Genomic DNA, 22,443 nt, shown 5'->3' with positions numbered 1-22,443 from the left:
AGTAGGTAAGCAATCATACGATGTCATAAAGGATAGGAACAGTACGTTTCGTGGCACATATAGCCAGAGGAAGGAGATGAGCCACATTTGCCAAGTACGTTTCCTCGATAGCTCCAGTGGTTAGAGCATCGGAGCATATATATATATATACTACCTTGATCAAAAAGTTCCCGGAATAACCACCGTGTGGTGCTCCCATCGTTCCGATTTGAGTTCTGTCTTTTTGTTAAATTGGTACATCTGTTGTTGATATTCCCTTTAAATCTTAGTGTCATAACTTGACATTTGCAAAAGTTACGTAGCCAAGAGTACATCTATCTCTGTGTGTGTTGGCGATTTTTTACAATTTCAGAAATGGATTTAAATTTGCAAGAACGAACTTGTATTAAATTTTGCGTAAAAAACGGATTTAGTGGCGCACGGACGTTGGAAATGTTGGAAAAGTGTTTCGGCAACGATTCTCTAAAAAAAACGGTCGTTTACCAGTGGCACGAGCGGTTCAGAAGTGGTCGTGAGTCAATCGAAGATGATGAACGCAGTGGCAGACCATCGACATCGAAAGTCGGTGAAAAAATTGATAAAGTAAAAGAAATGTTGGTCAATAACCGCAAATTAACCATCAGAGAAATAGCGGAGGACTTGAACATTGCCTATGGATCCGCCCAAGACATTGTGGTTAATGATTTGGGTTTCCGTCGTGTAGCAGCCAAAAGACCTCAATTTCATGCAAAAAAGAGACCGTGTTGACGTCGCAAAAGACATGATTTGCGAGGCTGAATCCGATCCCACATTCATCAAAAGGATCATTACTGGAGACGAGACGTGGGTTTATGAGTACGACACGCAATCCAGACATCAGGCAAGTGAATGGCGTTCACCAAATGAGCCGAGACCAAAAAAACCACGTCGTTTTCAGTCAAAAAAGAAGGCAATGCTGACGGTTTTCATGGATTACAACGGTGTAGTGCATCATGAATTTTTGCCAGAAGGCCAGGCAGTAAACAAAGAGTATTATTTGGGCGTTATGAGACGTTTGCGTGAAGCAATTCGCCGAAAGAGACCAGAAATGTGGGCAGAAAACTCGTGGATTTTGCACCATGATAACGCACCGTCGCACAGTGCTATCATTATTCGTAATTTTTTGACGAAAAATGCAACAAATACCATCCAACAGCCACCGAATTCACCTGATTTGGCTCCCTGTGACTTCTTTCTGTTCAATCGAGTTAAAAAACCATTACGGGGAACGCGTTTTAGCAGCCGAGAGGAAGTAATGGAAAAATCGCAGGAAGCACTGATGGACATACCGAAAACCGAATATAAAAAATGTTTCGAGGATGTTTCGACCCAAATATATATATATATATATATATATATATATATATATATATATATATATATATATATATATATATATATTTGGGTCGCGGTAGTCCAGTGGGTAGAGGGTGGGACTGCTGACCGGAGGGTCCCGGGTTCGATTCCCGGGCAAGGCACTCTGGGCACCTGCAGCTCCACCCAAGCTAAAGTGATTTTTCGGGTACCAGGTCTTCCTGGGAAACCATAACCGGCACAGGGAAAGGAACTGGCCCCCCTACCCTGATGTGTGAATTTTCACTCGCCGTATAGGGCTTAGTAGTGGGTGAACTCTACCATCACCTACTAAACCGACCTTCGGGTTGATTACTGTGTTTATGGTGTGTATATATATATATATATATATATATATATATATATATATATATATAAACATATATATATCTGTGTGTGTATATATATATATATATAAACATATATATATATATATATATATATATATATATATATATATATATATATATATATATATGTTTCCTTATTTGTCTTCTTACTCTGATCATTGGAGTGGTTACTTACTGTATAATATTATATATATACATATGGAATATGTAATTCATAACTGATAAAGTAGCGTATAACTGGTGCTGCGTGAATGTATCCGGTCGCCCGCTTTCCACGTGCTCTTTTAGTGGATCGCGGAGTGCCATGTATTGTGGAAGTATTTGAGAATTAGAATAGGCGGTGACGTAACAACCCCCTGCCTCACCTCCTTGCGATGGCTTACGGATTACTATGTAGGGGTAGATGATATATCCATAACTCTTCATCTTTATTCCCTAGATGTACAATATTTTATCTTCCTTCATTTCACCCTACAATTGTTTGCCAGCGTTGCCTTCTTTAAGGAAACCAAATTTATATGTAGAAGTTGACTAATTGTACTTATAATTTATTATTTCATGTAGCTGATAATTGTAATAATTCCTTGATAATTTACATATTATCCAAATATTCCATGTTGGAATCTCACGTCAGGCTTCTATTATTATATTCATCCTGGAATAGTTAACTCTGATCTGTTCACCCCTTTGGAGCCTTGCATGCTACGTAGGTGTTGATTTAGATTTACGTATCTTAGGTGGTATCAAGTTGGCATAGACACATTTGAAGTGGATAGATTCCGAGATACACGAAGTTACTTAAATTATTGAGAGATTTTAGAGGATAATAGGCGCACGTGGTCACTGATAGGATTTGCCACACATGTTGCGTGCCGGTGTCACTCCACGACACGACAGGGTTATTTCCATTCGTGGATCAGTCTCCGAGAACGATGTCCTTGTACCCTTAGTCGATTAGTCCACCGAAGGATTTTAAACAAGCGAAAAATGTAATCGCGTTCTCGAGAAATATGACTTTGTCGATATCAAGGAAGGCTTAAGGAAATTACGTCCACCGCGTTTCTCTTGCAATGAGACATACCGATAACAATTGGTCCTCGAAGTAACGAGCCGCACGTGCCAAGGAATTTGCAAGGACAGGATGAATTCTGGGGTGATTAATGATTTCCTTGTTAAGAGTTTACCAAAAATTGACGCGAGAGGATGTAAACTCATGTCTTCCCCTTTGACTACAGGATGATGGCATCGGCTATCTACGGGCTATCTCCTGCTCATCTCGCGCAATCGTAATATCCTCTTCGATTCGCGATAGCTAATCTTGAAAGATTTTTTTAAATATATCCCCCATTATACGGTGATTTCTTCTTTTCTCTTCTCTTCATTAGTCCATCATGTGTGAGTATGTGTCCTGTCCTGTTATTTGAGCTTTTCTTCTTTTATGCCCTTTAAGAAGGTTCTCATCTCTCCCGTCCTCTGACACTTTTTCATTCATAAACTTGGTCGCAATGTCGATGAGAAGGTCATTAGCGATAATTTGAAAGACTTGAGAAAATTACGGGCCTTGCGCTTCTCATGCTATAAAAATATTGATAGCAATTAGTCCTCGAAGTAGCTTGCTGCGCGTGCCAAGGCATTTGCAAGGACAGGATGAATTCTGGAGGGATCAATGATTTCCTTGTTAAGAGTTTACCAAATATTGACGCGAAAGGATGTAAAATTATAAGGCTTCGTCTTTGACTGCAGGATGATTGTATCGGCTTATCTACGAGTTATCTCCTACTCCTCTCGCGTACTCGTCATTTCCTCTTCGATTCGCGGTTACTAACCTTAACAGATTTAATTAATGTTTCCCCCCTTATACGGTTATTCCTTTTTTCCTCCTTTTCTCTTCTCTTCATTAGTCCGTCATGTCTGGGTATGTGTCCTGTTAATTGAGCTTTTATTTTTCTTATTCGTTTTAAGAAGCTTCTCGTCTCTCCCGTCCTCTGACACTTTTTCATTCATAAACTTGGTCGCAATGTCGATAAGAAGGTCATTAGCGATAATTTGAAAGGCTTGAGAAAATTACGGGCACCGCGCTTCTCATGCTATAAAAATATTGATAGCAATTAGTCCTCGAAGTATCGTGCCGCGCGTGCCAAGGCATTTGCGAGGGCAGGACGAAGTTTAAAATGAGTAACGATTTTCTTGTTACGGTTTTACCAGAAATCAACGCGAGAAGGCGTAAATTATCGTCTTCTTCTTTCACAAGAGGCAAGAGGAATTGTCTTATTCCTCTTTGACCAGGGGCTGATTGACAGCAGCAGCAGCTATCTACTCCTCTCGCCTAATCAGTATTTCCTCTTCGGTTCACAATAATTAACCTTTCAACTTTTGTAACATATGTATATATTAAACGAGACCTCAACACGATGATTGTTTCATTCTTTTTTCCTCCCAGCGCTCTCTTCATCAACGACAGTTTCAGGCGTAATATGGTGGAAATCCTTCATGATGAAAGAAGAAACTTTGCTTTACTACATCGAATTTTTTTATTACGACCTAGGTTTCGTTGCAGCGTAACATGTTAAGTTATTGGAAAAAGATAAAATTTGCACTTTTCCACAGCTTTATTTGAAACGTACAACGCGTTTCAGTTCATCGAACCATCTTCAGGTACAAGACAAGATTCAACATGTGATACGACTTATTTATACCTGTTTGAGGAAGGGAGGATAGGGAGAAAAGAGTGAGGAGTAAGGTAGGCGGGGACAAAGAGGGGGAATATGCTATATGTCTTGCACCTGAAGATGGTTCGATGGACTGAAACGCGTTGTACGTTACAAATAAATCTATGGAAAAGTGCAAATTTTTTTTTCTCTCATAATGACGAACTTTCACTACATCTCGCCTGATACTGTTGAATATACATAATCTTCTAGTAATTTGAATTTTTCCCCCCAGTATTTGGGTATATATGTGTATGTGTTCCAAAATTTCCAATTCACCTGAAGATGTTACGCTGTGACTAGGTCGTAATTAAAAAAATTCTACGTGAAAAAGCAAAGTGTCTTCTTTCATCTCTCTTCAACAGTTCATCCTGACTGAGTATGGGTCCTGTCAATTGGGCTTATCTTATTTGTCTCTGTTTTAAGAAGTTTTTCACCTCCATAGTCTTCCGACTTACTCCTGCATTAATAAAATTCTGTCGTGTTCCCATGAAAGATGTCATTTGCGATATCTGGGAAAGGCTGAGAAAATTGCGTCCACTGCGCTTCTCTTACTATAAGAATATTGATAGCAATTAGTCCTCGAAGTAGCTTGCCGCGCGTGCCAAGGCATTTGCAAGGACAGGACGAAGTTTAAAATGAGTAAAGATTTCGTTGTTAAGGTTTACCAGAAATCAACGCGAGGAGGCGTAAATTATCTTATTCCTCTTTGACCAGAGCCTGATTGACAGCAGAAGCAGCTATCTACTCCTTTCGCTTAATCGTTATTTCCACTTCGGTTGACAATGAGTAACCTTTCAACTTTTGCAACATATATATATTAAACGAGACCTCAACACGATAATTGTTTCATTCTTTTTTCCAATCAGTGCTATATTCATCAAGGGCACAGTTTCAGGCGTAACATGGTGTAAATCCTTCATAATGAAAGAAGACACTGAGCTAGGTATGAGAAATAAAACAAAAATTGCACTTTTCCATAGATTTATTTGTAAAGTACAACGTGTTTCAGTTCAGCGAACCATATTCAGGTACCAGACAAGATGCAACATGTGATACGACATATTTATACCTGTTGGAGGACGGTAGGATAGGGAGAAAAGATTGAGGAGTAAGGTAGGCGGGGACAAAGAGGGGAAATATGGAAAACCCAAAGAAACAGAGAAACTAAAGAATTCCCTGTTTCTTTGGGTTTTCCATATTCCCCCTCTTTGTCCCCGCCTACCTTACTCCTCAATCTTTTATTCCCCCCACCCCACCTTCCTCAAACAGACATAAATATGGTGTATTCACAATTTGAATTTTGTCTTTTACCTGAAGATGGTTCGATGAACTGAAACACGTTGCACTTTACAAATAAATCTATGGAAAAGTGCAAATTTTTTTTCTCTCATAATGACGAACTTCCACTACATCTCACCTGATATTGTTGAATATACATAATCTTCAATTAATTTGAATTGCTTTCCCCAGCATTTGGGTATATATGTGTATGTGTGTTCCAACATTTCCAATTCACCTGAATATGTTACACCGCAACGAAACCTAGGTCGTAATTAAAAAAATTCTACGTGAAAAAGCCAAGTGTCTTCTTTCATCTCTCGTCAACAGTTCATCCTGACTGTGTATGGGTCGTGTCAATTGGGCTAATCTTATTTTTATCTGTTTTAAGAATTTTTTCGTCTCCCTAGTCTTCGGACTTACTCCTCCATTAATAAAATTCTATCGTGTTCCCATGAGTATTCTTTTATTTTATTTATTATTTACACAATTACGTTGCAATTAGGCAAATTTCCTGGTGGCAACAGTCAGGTTAGATCAAAGATAACTCTACAACGAAAATTACATACTAATAATAAAAATATTTTTACATAATGGCACTTCCACATCACATACAAACAAACTTCCACATCACATACAATATGCCGTCCACATCACATACAAACAATATTTTCATGACTACAATGAAGTTTATTACCCAGTGGCTGCTTTACATTTATACTTAAAACTTCTAAAATTGGATGGAAAGGGCTCAAACAAACCTCCAGGCAGCTGGTTCCAATCAATTATGGTTCTATTTAAAAAAGTATTTTTTCTTATTTGTTTTTTGAGTCCTTATTTTTATTTTGAGGCTATGGTCGTTTTTTCCCTTAAAGTTAGGCTTTTCTATCCCTTTCCATAAATCTTCCCACGCTTCGTCCTTTTTAACAATTCTATACATCGCGCCTAACCTACTCCTTTTTCTTCTAATTTTCAAACTCTCCCATTTCAGTATATCTAACATTTCTGTGACACTATCTGTTCTTTTATACCTTCCGAGTACATATCTTGCTGCCTTTCTTTGAACTTTTTCTTTCTTTTTAATATGCCCCACCTCATATGGATCCCATACTATGGAGGAGTATTCTAGGATAGGGATAACCAGTGCCTTATATGCTTTTTCTTTTGTGGCTACGCTACTTCCTTTTAAATTTCTCATCGCCCAATGCAATACTTTATATACCTTCCGTGTCAAATTGTCTACTTGGACTCCCCACCCAAGATCCCTAGTTAAATAAATGCCTAAATATTTGCTTTGACTAGTACATGGGATTCTTTCTCCAAAGAGGGTGTAAATTTCCTTTTCTGCATTATTTTTATTTGAAAATTTTATATGCTTACTTTTATTATATTAATGCCCATATTATTATTTGTAACCCAGTCACCAAGGCGATCGATGTCATTTTGTAATATTACGTGGTCATTTACATGTTCTATCCGTCTGTATATAATGCAGTCATCAGCAAAGAGTCTTATTTGGGAATGTAAATTGTTTGGTAGATCGTTTACGTAAATTAGGAAGAGTAATGGCCCTAGAACACTGCCTTGTGGAACTCCTGCTAATACGCTCGCCTCATTTGAAAATGTATCCCCTAATTTTACTTTTTGAGTTCTCCCTCTGAGAAAATCTTTTATCCATTGTTTTACCCTCAAGTCCAATGGTAACGAATCCAACTTTAACAATAATTTATCGTGAGGCACTCGGTCAAAAGCTGCCGAAAAATCAACAATTACTGCATCCACTTCCTTTCCTTCATAGTAGTAGTTTTTAGGGGAGGCGACCGACAGCTAAGGTCATTTGCGCCATAGGGGATGGACAGGAAAGGATTAAGGGAGGAGAGAAACCCGGCGTCGGCATTAGCCTACTCTTTACGAAAGGCGCCAAGGGGTCCGCGGCTTAACGTCCCATCCGACGGACGGCGTACTCACTCAAAGTGCCCTCCACAAAGCACCTCAAGTAGGGATCGAGATACCTCTGAAAAATATTCAACACCGCCGGGATTTGAACCCGCGCCCTCAGGGTGGGAAGCCAGTACGTTAGCCCCCGCACCATCTCGATCCCCCTTTCCTTCATCTATTGCGTCGCCGATGTATTGACTTAATCCCAAAAGCTGCGTTTCACACGAGTATCCCGTTCTAAACCCATGTTGGTGTTTGAATAGCCATCTATCTCTTGCCCACCATTCCCGAATGTAGTCAGCGATTCTTTTTACCATTATTTTGCAAACAACTGAGGTTATGCTTACCGGTCTTTAATTATTGGCTATTGTTTTATCCCCTTTCTTGAAAATTGGTGTAATATTTGCTTTTTTCCAATCATTGGGCAAGGCATCATTATTTAAAGTTACTTTGAATAGATGACTCAGGTACAAAGCTATTGCGGTATCACCCAGTTTTAGAATGTTAATTGAGATATTATCCGGTCCCACTGACTTATTTTTTCTCATGAAAAATGTCATTGGCGATATCTTGTAAGGACTTTACGAAGGAAAAAAAATCACATCCCTTGCGCTTCCCTTACTGTAAGAATATTGATAGCCATTAGTCCTCGAAGTTGCTTGCCGCGCGTGCCAAGGCATTTGCAAGGGCAGGACGAATTATCAAAATGAGTAGCGACTTCCTTGTTAAGGTTTAACCAAAAATCAACGCGAGAAGGCGTAAATTATCGTCTTCTTCTTTGACTAGAGGCTGAGTTACAGCAGCTACATCTCTCGCCTAATCGTTATTTCCTCTTCGATTCGCAGTAGCTAACCTTTCATGATTAGTAATTTATATTCTAAACGACGCATTTACACGGTAATTTTTCGTTACGCTACTCTCTCCATCAGTCGATTGTCCCTGAAGTTGTGTCCTGGCAATCGGGCGTATATTTTTATCTGTGGTTCAATTAGCCTCTCGATTCTCCAGCCCTTCAACGCGCTCCTTTATCCGTAAACTTCTCCTTATGAATTATCTTCAGTATTCTTATTTAATTGCAATCTTTCAAATGCTAGTAGTTTTTTCTCCCCCTTTCATTGCTCAGAATTCACTTCCACGCAAAGCTCTTATTCAATTCAGTGATATTTTATTTACTCCAATAGCAGACTAAAATCAAGGTATTTTGGTTGTGTCCTCATGCTATAGTCTTCCTATGTGATTGATGTATCCATTTTACCGAGAATTCGCTGCAGGTGTCGTTTGCTTACTGCAGTTACTATTAATTCGTCCTCTAAATCATGCCCATTCCAATATCTACGCAAACTTTTTCCTCATTCAATTTTAATTTCCAAAACTTTTGATAATTTATATTGAATAATGAGGAAGACGAGCATCCTTGTCGCGCATGCTATTTAATGCTTCTGTGCTTCTTCCTCTCTATTATCAAAACAAACTACCTTAAGTCTCATGTTTTTGAGGTTGCGAATGCCATATTTCCGATGTCTAATTCCTGATTGGCGTAGCGTACTAAATCCAACATTCCAGTTGGCATTATCAACTCCATTTATTTAATCAATTATTAGAATGAATGTCGTTTTGTTTTTTCTCATCACTTTCCTATTACTTTTTTTTTTGGTAAAGTTTGGCTTCTCTTTTAATTTTTTTTCAAAAACCGAATCGGTTTTCCCAAGCAGTTCCAAGTGTTTTAGCTCTATTTTTACAATGGTGATTTCAATAACTGCATGCCTTCTTTTCTTGGCGTACGAGGCTCAAGGTCCGGTGGTGTTCGCACAAAGACACCTTTGTCATTGTAACCTTCGTGAACAGTGGAAAGCGTAGTGTTAGACAGAATTAGTGTCAACGTGTTGGACAGAATGCGAGGAGGAAAGAAGTATGCGGAATTGAAGTTGGCTTTAATCTAGTGTTGGATATCAGATTGTGTTTTGTTAGGAGAGGCACTTAAATATATTTGGTCTGTAATTGGATGGGCTCTGTCCATTCAAATCTGCTTTAACGGTTAGAATACCAATAATAATATTCCATCAGTGATATCTGTGGAAGTGATATTTCTAATAAGTTGTGCGGGAAGGCGCTAGTCAAGTTGTCACCGAAGTATACGCATTACCTTTGACGGGTAGTAGTTTCCATGTCATTTCTGCTTGTTGTAATTTTTTAAAACTGCGAAAAATTGCCTGAGTAATCGTTTAGTAAGTTTATGCAGTGAGTTCGCGAATCAAGTTAGTTGGCGTATTATTAATTGTAATGATAATCAAGGGAGCTTTCTCGGATGGATACTATCAGAATAAATTATCTCGGCAGATAAATCCGTGTTTAGGGAAATGGAAATAAATCTGTGATGGGTGCTCATCCGTCGTAAACACCAAGATACTCTATGCGGCATCATATTTAAATAGGTAAATGGATGAATTGACTCATTGAATTAGCTTGTGATATTGGTCAGAGTCTGTTGTCCTGCTTATGAAAGGACCACGGAAAATTGTGTCCTTTTGCGTAAAGTTCTTTTATGTATGCCAAAACTGTGGCTGTAAATTTATGCGGTTACGTACGGAGTTACTTTGTGGTATTTCAGAATGACGAGAAGGAAAGAAAATACTTTTTTGTAGTAAAATGATACCGTGTGGAACGGAAAAATAATATTTTCTTTCTTACTCATTATGGCTGTAGATAAATTGATACATGACGGCTGTACAAATAATGTTTTCTTTATTTTTCTGTTATTTTAGTGTGTGTGATATGTGATAAAACTGTTAACGGAATGTGCGTAAAATGCTTTGCAAAAATATTAAATACAAATACCCGAGGTTGATTAATACGAGCCTCTTTTTCTCGAAAATCTCGTATTGTATGCTTATGAATTACTACCGTTCCGTATTTGAATCCCGAATCCACTAATTTTTCTCATTCCTCTGGATCCAGGGTCACTACCGTCGGGGCGTCGCTCTCTTCTCCCTGGGTCGCTATGAGGACGCCCTCTGCGCATTCTGCTCCTGCGTCGCCATCGACGGCAACCCGCAGGCTCTCCGCTACGAAGTATCTCAGGTGAGTCTGGTGAGATGCCCTCGCCGGTTGTAGTACAGCTTGGAAGGTCGCCTGGGTTCGACTCCCGAGTCCACATATCATTTTATTTTTGTGGCATTTCATCATGCTTTGAGGAGTAAACAATGGTTGAATTTTTAGTTCTATTCGACGTCATTAAAGTTAATTAATCTTATAATGGCTTCCAGAAAGTAAGACACACGGTATACTATTCCTTCAAGACTTAAAACTTTAACAAAGATACGTCCACATCATATTATTCATATTTTCAAATCATGCATCTACACTGCATTTTGCCTTCTAAAAATGTCTGCTCCACTCACTTCCTCCACTTAATGGAGCGTCTGAGGGTCGTCTCATGAGCGTTTGGCTGGGGGCTTAAAATGCTAAAACCTTATAAGTTCCGGATGGACAATAACGAGATAATTGAATCACAGTTGTCGGCAGATATACGAATACTTAGATTCTTTTACAATCATTTATTGCCGGAGGGAATTATAATTTTAAATATTTCATTACCATGCCGCGGGCATAAAATGTGGGGTCTCGACTGTTTCCTCACTGTCTTAAGAAACTCAAAGTGCTGTGTACCCTTCCGCAAAGTCTTCTGGTCGTAGTTCTTTGTGATTGGATGTGTTCCTTAATTAATTTCGTTGAAATACAACTCTGTTAGTACGGAAATACTTCTGTTAGTAACATATCATTATCCATTGGGTCGGCACTTGACCCATATCGTGAAACGGTCTAATGTGAAGCAACTCGTACCTGTGACATCATCGGTTTTTTCTTACGTTCTCCCTGTTTAGGTTACTTAGCGAGAGGGAGGCAATTTAGGAGGTGTTAATTAGAGTGGAGAGGCTGGTGGGGGGAATTCGAGTGTAGAAGGGGAGGTGGGTGGAGGGGCTTTCAGGTGACGGGGTGATGAAGTGGTGTTAATGGTAGACACAACGTCTGGTGGTTGGGGATTCGGGAAGGCACCACGGGGGGTGAGGATGGGAAGTTGGATGCCTATTAGGAACCAGAGGGACTAGTGCCAGAGAAAAAAGGGATGTTTATATAGATCAAAAATGTTTCTTTGGCATATATTTTCACAGCTAGATACGCAGATGACAGGATTTTGAGAAAGTCCAGCATCCATAGATGCAGAGGAGGTCATTGTACTATATTTACTCATTTGTCAAAAATCATTTACCTACGTTTCATTTTTCAGGGAAAACCGCGGTGAGAACTTAGTAGCTTTGCAAAGTACCCGTCCTGCGTTCCAAAGTTAAGTAATTCGAAACACGTTGTGCGCATATATTTTTGCAAATCCGGCCTGTGTCAATTTTCATTTAATCATCATGCGGACTGCGAAAATGCTTTGATATGTTTTGGATTTTTAATTTAAATTTACGTTTTATCAATGGCAAATAATGATCAAAGTTGGTATCCGTGCCAGGGTAGCCAGCAGTTTTTAACCAGCTCTTCAGCATTCTTAGTCCCAGGCATAAAATTCAAATCTATTATTCCGTCTTTTGGAATTACCCGTAAGCGTCGTCTACCACAGGTATTTCCAAAATTGCTCGTTATTGCAAGGCCACGTTAGATTCATACATACCCGTACTTCTTTCGAGTTTCTCTGTCTTAATCGTTCGCACTTTCTCTTCTTCAGTCTCCTTTGCTAATTTATTTTGTTTGGGTAGAAGTGGGGATGGAGGGAGCGGGAGTTACAGGGTAGTCGGGTAGAGGAGGGGAAGGAAGGTTCGTGGGAGTCAGGGGCGTCGGGTAGAGAAAGAACTGGGTGGTAGGAATTAGGCTCTGAAAGTAGATCTTGTGATTTCAGCCGTTTATTAGAAGGGAATCGGAAACAAACTTCCTCAAGTTTATTTACCCTCCACAAAATTCTGCTAAATGGATGAATTGCTTTAGTTATGTTGAAGCAACGATTCATAAACCTTAACTTAATGTCAAATAATATATGTAACAGGCGGGGATATAATTGAATGTCCCTTTAGTGTCAGCTTCCCTGTACACGTCCGAATTACGTATGGGTTTTCGTAAAGGAGGACCTATTCTGGGCCTGGAGCTTCGGGCTTAGTTCGCGTATTTGGCGAGAATTATAAAAATTCTAACAATCGAGGCTCTGCTGTCAACTTTTTTCTATCTTCCTTCAATCTTAATATACATTTTACCTCTTGATGCGCAGGAGATTTGATTTCATTTATGTAACACTCACCAATCGCGCACTCTCTACAGCTTATCTCCGAGTCCTCTGTTTCCTGAGAAGTTTCTTCACCATCTAAGTAAATCACTCCTTACTGTATTAACTCGTTATCGTTCCAATGCTAAGTAGAACCGTAGAAGTGAGTTTAATCCCTATTAGTGGGTCAATGATGTCTTTCCAAGTTGAATTATTTACTTTTATTTATTTATTAAGTATTAGTCCGAAAGTAGCACATTTGGGCCTTTACATCGAATTATTAACAACGATAACAATGATCACATTCACAAACACCCAAGTCCTAGGTGGAGGAAAACTCACCCAGGCGGGAATCGAACCCGCGACCCTTGGAATGGCAGACGAGGACGTTACCCCGCCGCCACCGGGGTCGGCTACTTTTTTAGAACATGCATATGCCACATGAAACAGTAGTCTCAGGTATTTCCTTTCGTAAAAAAAATAAGTTGTCTTCTTCCAGTATTGTGTATTGAGCTCTTTCCTACAGTCATATCTGACTATGATAATAGTTTAGCAAACACCACCTATTCTATTAATTCGAACGACGTACGACAAACTAATAAATACATTATTTTATTTTCTCTCTGCTTATTAATTCGCGAACACGATTTTTGTAATGGTAGGTGGGAATGGTTGAATAAGATTGTTGAGATTCAAAAGAAGATTTTGGAGAGAGCTATTATCTGCAACCTATCAACATTGGTAGTTCATTATTTTATCCAAAACATTTCTGAACCAATGTTTATGATGTGCATAATAAAGCTGTCACAAGGAAATTGCTTGTAATATGTATTACGTCTGTTATATGATCAGTATTTGCGAGAAAATAAATAGGAATGAGGACATACATGCGTATTGAGAGTTTGCACTATGTAGTTTTTTTTATCTCGGAGACAAGGTAAGAAATACACCACAGATGCTGATTACGTTCGCTTTAGTGTCAAAGGGTTCTTTTCGATAACCATTTGTTACAGTCGTTAATTGTACGAGGAAAGAAATCTACCAGTATGATGCTTTGAGGGAGGTAGAACGTATGCAGAGCTAAAGAACGAGTATTGTGTGAAATCAGTGAATGATGATGCAATCGTCGTGACATTGTAATTATAGAGTGTTGTCAGGTCACAAGGGCGTGGGAAGCATCCGAGGAGGCTAATCAACGAGTCCCGTGTCCCCCAGTCGCGTCATATTCGTCATCGATCTGTCCGTTTTACATGCCCCCGTCGAGTTGGTTGGATGGCTGTGGTTGCATAACGACTGTGTTCGCCTCTTCCAGGTCCTCCTCCGCATCCTCCTGCCCCCGGGCGGCCTTTCGAGCCGGAGCGGCCGGGGCCTCTCTGCTTCAACACCCAGGGTCCAGTCTCCCACCGGCATCCACCACCACCACCTGTACTCACTCTGCCTGCCCCGCTCGTACTCCCTACCTTACTCGCTGAGCTCGCCTGTACGGCACCACCCCTGCCGTCACCAGCGCTGCCACTCCCCCAAGCGCCCCCACCACCACCACGGACCCTTCAGCAACCACTCGTCTTGTCCCTCATCGCCGCCCGACGCCTTCCTGCCAGCGCTGCAGATCTCCCCGCCCTCGCCGCCGCCCTCCTCCCGCAGCCTCCCCACCTCCACCGCGACGCCTGAGCCCTCGCCGCAGCAGCTAGGCATGCCCTCCCGAAACCCGATGGACCTGCACTGCAGCGACTGCGAGGACAACTCAAGCGGTGAAGAGGATGCACTCTGCGTAAGTTAGCGTGGCCTGGGGAAGTTTTTGATTGTCGATCTCACCTTTCCCTCTCAGAAACCAGATACATGCACTGACTAAATTGCAGATCATTGAGTTATGGATTCAAAACAAAACAGGAAAACACATTATTCTTTCCACCAATAACACTGGTGGGAAATTATTACCCAGATACCCAGCTCAGCTCATTTGGGCTTGTACAACTAGGTTTCTCAAGAAAAGTTCTCATGTTTAAGGACTTATTGCTTTTGTTTTTTATAAATACTGTTTAATTAGATTGCTATAATGAATGTCTTTTAATTCATTTATTTTTTAAATAATAACGTAAGTGTTTGAATAGACCGAAATCTAATATCAGTATTTAAGTAAGTATTTATTGTGTGTCAGCACACAATATTACTGGACCCAATTACTTCATCTCATGCAAACAATAAGTTTTCCAATGCAATATGTTCTCTAAGCAGTTTTACAAATTGACATATAATTGCAATAGAAGTAGTTTTTTTCTATCTGCTGATGAAGTGAAGTGTTATCAGTCTCTTATTTTCTCTTTAGACTCATTCCTACCGACGCCCTTCTCTCAGTGCTGAGAATGCTCATCTCCAAGGAATACTGGACAAATTGTTTAGAGAAATGGAAAAGATTAAGAGTAAGTATTTGCTTTATTGTTAATAATGTGATAGGAGTGTTAGTTGGAACATAGGCAAAAGGGAATATACATATATTTTATGTAAGAGGTGTTGAATTACCTTTACACAATTTAGTGTTTCTCTCCAGACACCTTTGACTCTATGGTACTGTGCCTGGTTTAACCAGTCCTATACCATCTGGCTTTATGAAGCCTTGGAGACGAATTACCTTGTTCAATTAGGCCTTTTTTAATGAATTTGTTATTATTAATACATAATAGTAAAGCATAACCTTATTAATCCAGCTACATTAAGGAATAGTTGATCTGGACTAGACTATATGCAATTCAGATTGTTGGTGATTGAAATTTTGTAAAAGGCAGCTAATGAAATAATATTTCAAGATTCTACTTACATTTTAGTCATTACAAATAATTGTTATTAAGTTTTTGTAGCATCACAGATTACTCATGTTATTTTATTATTTGGTGTCCTTAGGAGCTGATTATAAAGCTGCTGGCAATAATCTGAATGCGCTCACTTCTCCATCTCAAGATTTGATCGACTCAATGGATTTTGACTGTGTTCTGTGCTGTCGAACATTGTGGTCCCCAGTCACAACACCTTGTGGCCACACATATTGTTGGGTCTGCCTTGATCGGTGTCTTGACTACAGCTGTGCATGTCCTCTATGTATGGCCTCCCTTGCTGATGTAAGTTGAATCAATTTCAATGTTAGTCCTGTTAAGAAAAATTAAAATAGATCAACCAGTTTAGTGTCTGTAGTAACTTTTTGTAAAGAACTGCCTGTGATGAAGTGATTTTTTTTAAATAGTAAATTGCTCACAGTAGAGTTCAAATTTAAAAAAAATTCGAAATAATGATTCCTTGCATGATCATTCATTGAGTTAACTTTGTTCATTTTGAAATGGTTTTTAGTAATTAGTTAAAACTTCATTCATTGAATTTCAGTACCTTGCTACAAGTCCTCGGTGTGTCACAGACTTCATTGAGCAGGCATTATGGGCATATCTCCCATCAGAATATGAAATGAGGCAGTTAATCCACCGGCAGGAGTTGTCAGAAGGGGGTCCTGGTGGTGGCACTGGACTGCCTAATGGTTCAGAGGGTCTCAGGGTTGAGCCACGAGTGCCTGTATTTGTGTGTACGGCTGCATTCCCTAATGTGCCATGCCCACTCTTTGTGTATGAACCTCGGTATAGGCTCATGGTGAGGCGGTGCGTGGAAACTGGTGGGCGACAATTCGGCATAGCTGCATGTATCTCTTCATCCAGGAGAGGTGATGGATTGAGCAGGTAATCAATCCATTTATGTCTTCATCATATTTTTTGTTCACATTTTCCTGTTAAGAATCTGACAAGTGAAACTGCACTTCATAGTGGTTTCTTCACTGTTTACTTGTTTTGCCCTCGTTAAATGTTTTTAAAAAGTTTTTAATATTTAAAAGTTGAGAATCTCCTTTATTCCCTCAAAAGTGGAGTTGAATCATAACTTAAATTAATATTGGATCATAACTAGGTTTCTCTTTAAGGATAACGGTCTAATTTTTTTGTTTTGACTGATTGATTTTTCTAGTAGATATGCTGACTACGGCACAATGCTAGAAATGCGGGACTGGGTTCTAATGGGAGATGGCTGCTCAATACTTTCCACTGTGGGTGTTCGGCGCTTTAGGGTGATTGCTAGGGGGGAAAGAGATGGCTATGACACAGCACAAGTGCAGTTCATCCAGGATCAGCCCATTCAGCCAGAACAAGTCAATGGTAAGCTGCAGAAATAATTAGAAAAGAACACTTTTTCATTGGCCTAAGGATTATTGTTAGCATGTATTTCTAAGCAATACAAGTACAGTTTTTGATGTGTACCATAAATATGCACTCACCTCTTATAGGTGGAGTTTGCTCTTGAGTTAATTCGATTATGAATAAATGAAAAGTTATGAACACTACAGGTACTGAATTATTTACAAAATTTTAATCTGGGAACACATATTTTTTCTATTCCATTTCAGCTTTTTGTTTTTCAAACTTTAATGTAAAGGGCTTTGATTGTTTACATTACTCCATTTTGAGCACAATACCTAAATAATTTCATATTTTCATTGCAAAAAAGGATAGTTATTCTATGGGAATATGATGATACCTGTATGCCTTTCATGTGTCATCCTCTCCCTATATATTCTATTATATTGGACACTTATCCTATCTTCAATTCTGCCCTCGCATCATTCTATCAAATGTGCCTACCAATACCTCACTTTCCTTTGTTTTCCCATGCCTATCAAAGTCTTCAATATACTGTCTCTAATCAAAGTTCTTTATCCATTTTTCCTACTTGGTTACTGGGCGCTCCTTCCCAAATATGTATGTGTAGCACTTGGTTTGTTTTCCATTCTGTCCATTTCACCTTTTCCATCCTTCTTCACACCCAAATCTCAGAAGCCTCCATTCTATAACTATCATATTGCCTCAACAACCATTTTCTGTGCCATACAAAACCATGATTCATCTCAAAGTTTATATTAGCCAGTTTGTGGCATTCTTACTTAATGAAATTGCTTGTAAATTCTATTTTTCATAATGCAATTCTTCATCTTGTGTCCCAACTACTTAGATCATTTTAATCCAAAATTCATTGGTTTATATAAACTATTCCACCTGCTCTAATCTATAAACTCCAATTTGAATAATGAACGTTGCCTCTCTCTTTTTCTGAAACCACATTACTTGTAACACAGACGATTCTGACTCTCCATCTGCCACTGGCACCTGAGCAGTCTGAGACATACACAGGTTGAGGATAAGTTTTGTATCCCTCCCATCTACTTCTATTTTCCATAGCACATTCATTAATTTTACTCAATTCTCTCTATGAAATGCCTTCTACTCACCAACTAACATGCCACTTTAACTGAAATTCTTCCGAGTCCCTGGGTATATTTCATGCATACCTAAACCTGTAGAAGGAAAAAAAGATTATTATATTATGAAATTACTTCTCTTTTAAGGTATTAAACAGCTTCACAATAGGATACTGAAAAAAAGTTGCCAGTGGCTGTCATCAGTGGGCCGTCCAATAAGGCTGGAAATAGAACGAACCTTTGGGTTAATGCCGGAGTTGGAAGCTGATGACTCTTGGCTTACTTTACCTGATGGTCCAGCATGGGTGTGGTGGACCCTAGCCATTCTTCCCCTTGGTCAAAACCTTCAGGTACAGTATTTTAGCATAATGTATTTATAAAATTTAAGCCTCAGGATATCAGGTTATCATAATATTGAATTCAGAGTGCATTGCTGATACTCAATCATTTATGGAAGGGTAAGGACAAAGAGTGAAACTAGCTTTAAGATTGAGAAAGATTTCTGGTGAAGATTTTTTTCCGTCATATTAATGACTCAATATAAATAATATGCATGGAATCAGAACAGGTATCATGAAATTGAAGGCTAAGTAAGTGTTGAAAATTCATGACTGAACTCATGGATTCCTCCAAATCCATTAATATTCTAACAGAATAAGGTCCACATTTTCAGACTTTCATCTCAGTCTAAACTTTAAAAGGATTTTATGGTTAGCCCTATCTCAGCTTTTTATCAGCCTTCCTTTTACCTCACAGAGTATGCAAAACTAATGTTGGACTAACTAACTTTCAACCAACCTTCACCTCAGCATACTGGTATACTTCTACTGAAATACCTTTCTCCTGTCTATCCTTTTTCCATCTATCCCTCCAATAGGCATAAATATACAAATACTTGACCCTATTCATAAATATATCTTAGCGTAATCTTTTTGTCGTAATATAATATTCATCACTCTTGGAGCTCATATTTATCATTCTTGAAAAACATCCTTCAACATTTTTTTTATGGTGGATCTTGCCTTGGAATATATATTGGAGTATTAGAATACTTCCATTTGTTTTTTGAAAGGTTTTTATCATCCATGGGCAAATGTGTAAAGAAATAAAAATTTCCATTTCTATTCCATCAGGTTGGAATTTTAGCAACTACAAGTCTTGAAAAGAGATTGCGAGCGATTGACAAGACCTTGGACCATATGCAGCGTCAGATTGCAATAACCAGCCCATCATCGTCGTCATCATCATCCACTTCACAAGTTGTGCCAAGTGAACCATCTTCCATCCAGGGATCCCAAACTTCATCTTTATCTACACAAATGACACCACCTCCGTCTTCATCTCAGCTAGAACCAGAATTACGGCGGAGTGAGGGAAGATATTCTACATATGACCCAGATTCATGACACCCACAGAGCTTATGGGGAGTTTTCTGGAGACATTATGCATCTCGTGAAGTAAATAGGGTGGGTTCTGATGGGAATCGTGTGGAATCCTGTCAAAACCACTGAGGAAATCTTTTGAATTCTGACAGAGTAGTAGAGTTTAACCTTTTTTTTTAAAGAGGAAATGTATTATCTTGTTGGTCTCCCAAATGAAATGTGTCCAATGGATTGTGAGTAAGTTTCATGGAATTGTTTAATGGTAGAAACATATTTGATGGCTGTTGGTTCAAGCTGAATGTGTGAAATTTAGCTTTTGATAAGGGATTGACAATTTAAGGAAGAATGTGTCTCCAATGAAAAAAGAGAGTGGAGTGATTTCTGTTAAGGTTTTCAAACTGCAAAATATTTTAAGGCAATATGTATTTACAAATAGACTTTCATGAATATTTGCGCACAGTTCTGTGAAACCCGTCTCATTCAGTAAGCTGGATGGGTGACTGGGCCAACTCTCAGGAAAAACAGTACAACTATTTATATAAATCTTTTTCATAAAAAAATGAGAGAGGGATTTAACCTTTTTTAAATATCTTTCCAAGGAAATTATGATAAAAGATTGTTTACAGCTTTCTTTGTCATAATCCATTACATTTGCTAGTCTTTCAAGAAACAAAGGTTTTTAAATCTATATTGGAGGGGGAAATGTAAAATATTTTGGCTGTGGCTAGAAGAAATGGCATAAACATGGCAGTGCTCTATGGAGTAATTTTAAGAATGTCTATTTATTCTTACTTTTATTCAAGAGCTGCTGATTGCATGTGAATCACTGATGAGATCCACAGGAGGATAAGGAATGTTTTAAATGGACTTCAAAAAGCATCTTTGTTTACTCATACTTCTCTTGGATGATGAGATTTCTTTCTTCTGCATTTCACCTTATATTATGGAAACATGAGATTTTGTTAAGTGCTATTGTCAAATTTTTCTTTTTGTGTATTATGCTAAGGTCCATTCTTTACTTGCCATTTTGTGCGTCAGTTCATTATCACTAGCCTCATTTTATTTGTAATAGTTAAGGCACATATTTATTATTCAAAATGGATTTTATGACTATGAAGATGGCTGTGTTGATTTTTTTTAAATTATACCATTCTTATTATTTATAGTATGCTGCAGTTTGCTCATGTAGGGCTTCAAAATCCAAGGGATGATGAAAAAGTCATATCACTGTGTTCTCTTTTATAAGTTTTTTTAGCTCATATTTATAAATGTTGACATTTCTATTCTAAATGCAATTGATAAATATAAGGCATATATGTTATGCCTTGTTGTATTGATAAAGATGTTCTCAACTATAGTAAAAGGATTTTATAATTTGCATGTACATTATGTACCATAAATAAAGAAAACCTCAGATGTTGCTTGGTATTTGAGAGTTAGATGATGACTGTTATTGAACTAATGTTGTAATTAAATTTTGCTATCGACCATCTCAGTTGTGGTTGCTTATCGTGCTGCATAATTTTGATGAACTCTTATCCATAAATAATAGAATGAGTGTGTCTCTTCGAGATGTTTGCATTCACCATTCCACCACTTCAGTTTATCTATGCATTTTCAATGGGAATTAGATATAGAGCTATTAGTGGTCACAAATACATAAGAAGACATAATTTTTGTATTAAAAATTATATGAGTTAATTTAAAAAAAGATGTACTCACAAGAGCTTCATCAATGAATTAAAAAAGCTTTAAATTAAAATTTAGGTATTTTGGGTTTCATTTGCTTACTTTTTTGTGTAGGACATATTCATGCTTTCTATCTACATATAAAATTAAAAATATTTTATGACTGGATTATATGATTACACCTGCATAGCAGGGCTGTTGTGTATATCCAATGGTTGGATTGGAATTGAATATTGGCCATAGTTACAGCCCCAGGAAAAAACTTCCACCTATTGTTATTATATATTTTGTGAGTCATCGGTTCACATTACAATTGGATGAAATTATGTCCTGCTTCCAATATTATTGTTTGACACTGTTTAATCTTATGCATACACTATTCCATCTCATCGTTGGAATCTAATTGCAATTCATAGCTTCATTCCTAATTCAACACCATCATATTTTTGGTCTATTTTATGTTTGGCCTTGGAGGAAATTCTTACGTTTTTCCTCTCATGATTGATAGTATTACATTGGTGGATGTGACATTTTTACAAATAGAAAGGTAGTATTTTAAATTTGGCCTAGCCGAGTAGGATTATGCTCCAAATGAAAGTTATGAACCTAAGTTGGAACAGCATAAGATATAAAAATTGCATGAAACCAAGAGAAATTTGCGCCAACCACGACCAACAAACATTTTACAAAATAACCCTGCAGTTGTGACCTCTGTCCAAGGTGGTTATTATTGTGTAAAGTTGAATGAGGTATGATATGTTGAAGTGCATGCATTAGAGTAAATTTTTATTGTTAATTGATGATGTGACTTTGAAAAGATCTTTTGAATACTTGTATCTTTTGGTAGAAAAATTTTCACCAATGACAAAGTGTTTGATTTTATAGAATGCGTAAATATTATGCAGAAGTAGGAAAGATGAATTTTTAAAATAAACTATTTTATAAACTAACACTGATTTCAGCCCTAGTTTTATTTGAAGGCAATTATTGCCCAACAAATCTTGCATCCCCATTAAATGAATTCAACCTGCAGTTCTTGCACTATACAATGAAAGATCTTTTGTTTGGACTTCGGCTTTACTTTTTTCTCTTCCTTGGGGATTTAGAACAGTAAAACACGAGGAAGGGAGGAACTGAAAGAGGTAGAGGTCTAGTTTATTCATTGATGAAAAACGGAACACCATTTTGC

The 22,443-nt window shown here is 38.2% G+C and overlaps 1 protein-coding gene across 2 annotated transcripts in view; it reads left to right on the top strand.

The window, feature by feature from the left end:
- The window catches only part of LOC139691946 (LON peptidase N-terminal domain and RING finger protein 3), a 170,028-nt gene extending 149,024 nt beyond the window's left edge, over positions 1–21,004 (top strand). Inside the window, exons 3-10 of one of the 2 annotated variants that reach the window (XM_071589906.1) lie at positions 10,604–10,726; positions 14,215–14,673; positions 15,229–15,322; positions 15,801–16,015; positions 16,275–16,618; positions 16,902–17,086; positions 18,331–18,533; positions 19,317–21,004. In XM_071589906.1, coding sequence (XP_071446007.1) covers positions 10,604–10,726; positions 14,215–14,673; positions 15,229–15,322; positions 15,801–16,015; positions 16,275–16,618; positions 16,902–17,086; positions 18,331–18,533; positions 19,317–19,589 — 1,896 coding nt within the window. In that variant the 3' untranslated portion in view covers positions 19,590–21,004. Of the gene's footprint in view, positions 1–10,603; positions 10,727–14,214; positions 14,674–15,228; positions 15,323–15,800; positions 16,016–16,274; positions 16,619–16,898; positions 17,087–18,330; positions 18,534–19,316 lie in introns of both variants that reach the window. The other variant, XM_071589905.1, reaches the window with a different exon arrangement.
- The last annotated feature ends 1,439 nt before the right edge of the window (positions 21,005–22,443 follow it).

The sequence above is a fragment of the Hetaerina americana genome, unplaced genomic scaffold, assembly GCF_022747635.1.
Source record: "Hetaerina americana unplaced genomic scaffold, ioHetAmer1.1.p SCAF_4, whole genome shotgun sequence".
NCBI lineage: Eukaryota > Metazoa > Arthropoda > Insecta > Odonata > Calopterygidae > Hetaerina > Hetaerina americana.
Note: the sequence above shows the minus strand (reverse complement) of the source record. Positions and strands in the feature narration are given on the sequence as shown.